The 4,077-nt window shown below is 39.5% G+C and overlaps 1 protein-coding gene across 1 annotated transcript in view; it reads right to left on the bottom strand.

Moving 5' to 3' along the window:
- The window catches only part of LOC111869550 (von Willebrand factor A domain-containing protein 8), a gene marked incomplete at its 3' end in the record, with an annotated part of 294,700 nt that overhangs the window by 105,319 nt on the left and 185,304 nt on the right, over positions 1 to 4,077 (bottom strand). The window contains 1 exon segment of the mRNA XM_033753471.1: positions 2,846 to 3,073. Coding sequence (XP_033609362.1) covers positions 2,846 to 3,073 — 228 coding nt within the window.

The raw sequence follows: 4,077 nt of genomic DNA, 5'->3' as shown, positions 1-4,077 counted from the left end.
TTTGTGAGGAATTTGATGTTAGCACGTTGTTCTGCATTAGCACTCAGCATTATTCCGACGGAGCTCAGAAACACGATCCGCTTCTAACAATGGTCGCGGCCAGACTAACCGATGCACGTGAATGAAACTTTGTGTGACGGTAGAGGGAAGTCCAAGGGTCAATGCCCTACCCTCCTCTTCGTCAATGACGTGGCCGGAAATGAGTCATAAAAGTAATCCGGGTTCTTTATTGCCACACCTTGTATATCCTCTATTTTTCTTTCAGTTCTTCTTTTAAGTATTTTTGCTGTATGTGCCATAAGGCTTATTGTGCGATGGTCACTGCATTTTGTAGCTTTTGCCTTTTTCTTTAAGGCAATCACAGTCACTTCTGTAAAGCCCTTGGACCACTCTCCAGTTTCATTTATGGTGTTTATTAGTTTTGTCAGTGTTTTCAAACCACCTTCTCCCAGTAACTTAAGCACATCTCCAGGTACATCATCATCTCCTGTAGCCTTTCCATTCCTCATGTTCTTGATAGCTTTTTCCACCTCACTTTGTAAAATATATGGTCCTTTCTCGTCAGTATCTACTCCTTCTTCCGGTTCCATTTTTAAGGTTTCTGGCCGATTAGGTCGACCATATTGTTCTGTAATATAATTTTCCCAAATTTTCAGCACTTGCCTCTGATCTACTATTCTATTCCCCTGGGAGTCTTCGATTTATTCTGTTTCTTGAGATCAAAGTTGTATCAAAATATTAATATTTCTCGTTATCATGATGTAATTACAGAGACATGAAAATGCAATAGTGAAGTCTTGGCCATATCGCAGCTTATTTGTACGGTTACAATAACGCAGAGGCTAGCCCGTCTCTAGCCCTTACTGTGTGTATCGTTAGCAGCCTTAAGTTCAGTGAACCTTTCAGGGATTCTAAGTATCTCATGCGTCTTGAAATGTAATGCTTGGCGTTAGTTTTGACATGACCGAAATAAAAAAGAACACTATACACAAGGCTGAAAGTGACGGGTTGAGTGTGGATGTTATTGTGAACTTACCTCTATTCTTCCAGCCTTAAGTAACACGTTCTTTGTAATAAAAGACAGAGGGTAGGTTTTCAGACACCATTCAGATTCCATCTCTCAGTTATGTTTTGAGCAGTGGAGATGATCCAAGTTCGGGAATAAAGTAATTTTAGCGTAGGCTAAATTAAAGTTGTTTTTTCAAGTGTAATTTCCAAATTAGGTTTCAGGTTAATATTGTATTTATATTAGAATTAGTGATTAATATGAATAGGGTGGACGCCCTTCTGAAATCACAGTTCTCAACTTTGAGTTTAGAAGAGAAATTAAAAGTAAATCTCTTGGCGCGCATCAACCAACAGATTTGAAACTTGATCAGAACTGCAAGACTCAGAAAAGAACGTTTCCGTTATCTTAGTTTCACAAGAAGAAATGGCTGACTGTTAAGTGAAGAAAAGAAATCAATTTTTTGTTTTGTGTGTTTTCTGTTTTTTGGGGAAACGAGTTGGCCTGTGACAGGTATAACTGACCTTAAACATTTGTCAGAAAGAGTTAGAAAACACGAAGCGTCGCAAAGGTATTTTGAAAATGATGTAAAAGTTAATCTCTTTGGGTCTGTCAATATTTTAACCCAATTAAGTGATAGCTATACGGTTTCTATTCAGCGTCACAATGAACTTGTGGATAAAAATAGACACATATTAAATAGGGAAATTAATTGTATAAAGTTCTGCGGAACGCATGAACTCCCTCTTCGGGGACATGAAGAGCGCGGGAGTTCTTACAATCGCGGGATATTTTTGGATCTCATGTCGGAACTAGCGGCTTTAGATAGTGTTCTAAGTTAACCTTTAAATAGTATAACTGTGTCAAAAAACACGTCGAAAACAATTCAAAATGAATTAGAAGATTGTATGTATGCGGTATACAAGGAAACGGTCAAACAAGTAAATCAAAATGCAAAATATGTAGCTGTCCAGGCAGATGAAACCTCTGACGTGTCATGCATGTCCCAATTAGTCATTCTGCTACGGTATGTCAATAGCAGTGGTCCTGTTGAGAGATTCATTTCCTTTGTTCACATTCAGGGTCGAACTTCAGAAGGTTTAGCATCAGTACTTAAACAAGAATTAGAACCATACAACCTTGAATAAAAACTAATTGCTCAATCCTATGATGGTGCTCCCGCGTTTTGTGGCGTGAACAGCGGGGTCCAGGTAAAGATAAGAGATACATTTCCTCATGCACATTTCATCCACTTTGGACATTAATAAGAGTGAACAATCTGGAAGCCACTCTGTCGGAAATACACAAACTGACAGATATTGTACTTACAACTCCAATATCAACCGCCGAATCCGAGCGTTGTTTCAGTGCTCTAAAGAGAGTTAAGACATATCTAAGGAACTCAATGGGTGAAGAACGTCTGAAGGCACTGGCTGTACTTGGCATTCATAAGGACATGATTGCAGATATTCCGGCATTCAACCTAAAAGTGTTTGATTTGTTTGCTTCCCAGAAGAATAGAGGAGCACAGTTCCTATATAAATGAGGTAACTTTTAAAGCATTATTTTAATTAATGGTATGAATTGCAATGGAGCATGCTTAAATTTTCTAATACCGTTAAGTGCAAAATATTTTCACATGTTTTAAAGTAGGAGTTTGTATTACAACTCGCATCACTACTACCTATTATTATTATTCTTATTATTATATAACAACGTAAGAATGTATCACTGTCTCATATTAGCCCTACCATCTATTTGAGCCAAGAGCCACCACTGGAAAATTGTATCATGTCTGACAGTTCCTAACTACATAAGATAATTTACAAAGCATCTCACCTGAAACTGTTGCTGCTGATTATTATAATTCATCCTCACTTGTGCAGAATGATCCTGAGAATTTGGAATAACATGCTGTATACTTGTTGAGATATTCTTCTTAACTGTTTGGAGGTTGAAAGTCGCCAATAGACCCTCAACCGATTGTTTCCCTTCCCTTGACAGAAAACTATTATATGGGTACAAACGATACAGGATCTCATATGGTGACAGGCCTGGTAATTTCTCCTGGAAGAATAAAGTAAATATATAACATAAATGATTATGAGGAAACTAAACCAGCTCTGCAATGAAGACTGGTACTGTATACCATGAAGTCATTACAGGAAACACCAGGTGTCAGCATCACAATTAATACTTTAATCAATAACATCCGTAAGTACTACGGAAACTATAGTTGCAGCCAAGTTAACCAGATGTATTAACTTTAAAAATAAAATTCATTTGGAGTTCTCTGAGTTGTGTTATCACACACAAAATGTTTGAAAAGTCAGGACTCAGTGGTATAATGAATATTTAAAGCAATGAATTCAATCAGAAACTGCCTCCATCAGCTCAGCAATGCTAAACAACGCAAGCAACGATGTGAACTTCCACTTAAAAACGTGTTTTCACTTTCATGGACAATAGTGTGAAGAGATAATTTAAACATGACACTGATTCTTGCATTTTCACTCTTTGTACACAGACCTGTGTCCACACAACAAGAAGTTCTTGCAGCACACATCTCCCACAGCCCTACATCTACTTGTAATGCCCTAGCGGCGCAGGGGGGCATGGAGGTATCCCTCCCGCTGCTGCCGCCGCTGTAATGCCGTGGTACAGGGGGGCGTGGAGTCAGCCCGCCTCTGTCACCACTGTAACTCCGCATGTAGGGGCCGTGGAGGTATCCTTCCTCGCCTCCACTAGTTAAGTCGTAAACTGGTACTCCTGGTAACGTCGCGCCGTCGGGGGTGTGCAGGTACCCCTCCTGGCCTCCACTTGGTTATGCTGTAAGGCGTTAACGTAATCATCCTAGCTTACCCTTAGCTAGGATTCTCCTATATCGGAGTCTCCTTCTGTCATACACGCTGCCACCATCTATTTTCTGTTCTTTCAATTGTTGGTACTACTCCCTGGCATATAGTCTTAGCTCCTTCTTGACCACTCCGCATATGGTTTACAGGTAGCCACGTAATCCATTAATATTACACTTTATCTTCGGATCTTGGGAGGGCGTTACTATCAAGGCT

This window comes from Cryptotermes secundus, unplaced genomic scaffold (assembly GCF_002891405.2).
Source record: "Cryptotermes secundus unplaced genomic scaffold, Csec_1.0 scaffold220, whole genome shotgun sequence".
NCBI classification, from domain to species: Eukaryota; Metazoa; Arthropoda; class Insecta; order Blattodea; family Kalotermitidae; genus Cryptotermes; species Cryptotermes secundus.
This window is presented reverse-complemented; position numbering and strand designations above follow the sequence as displayed.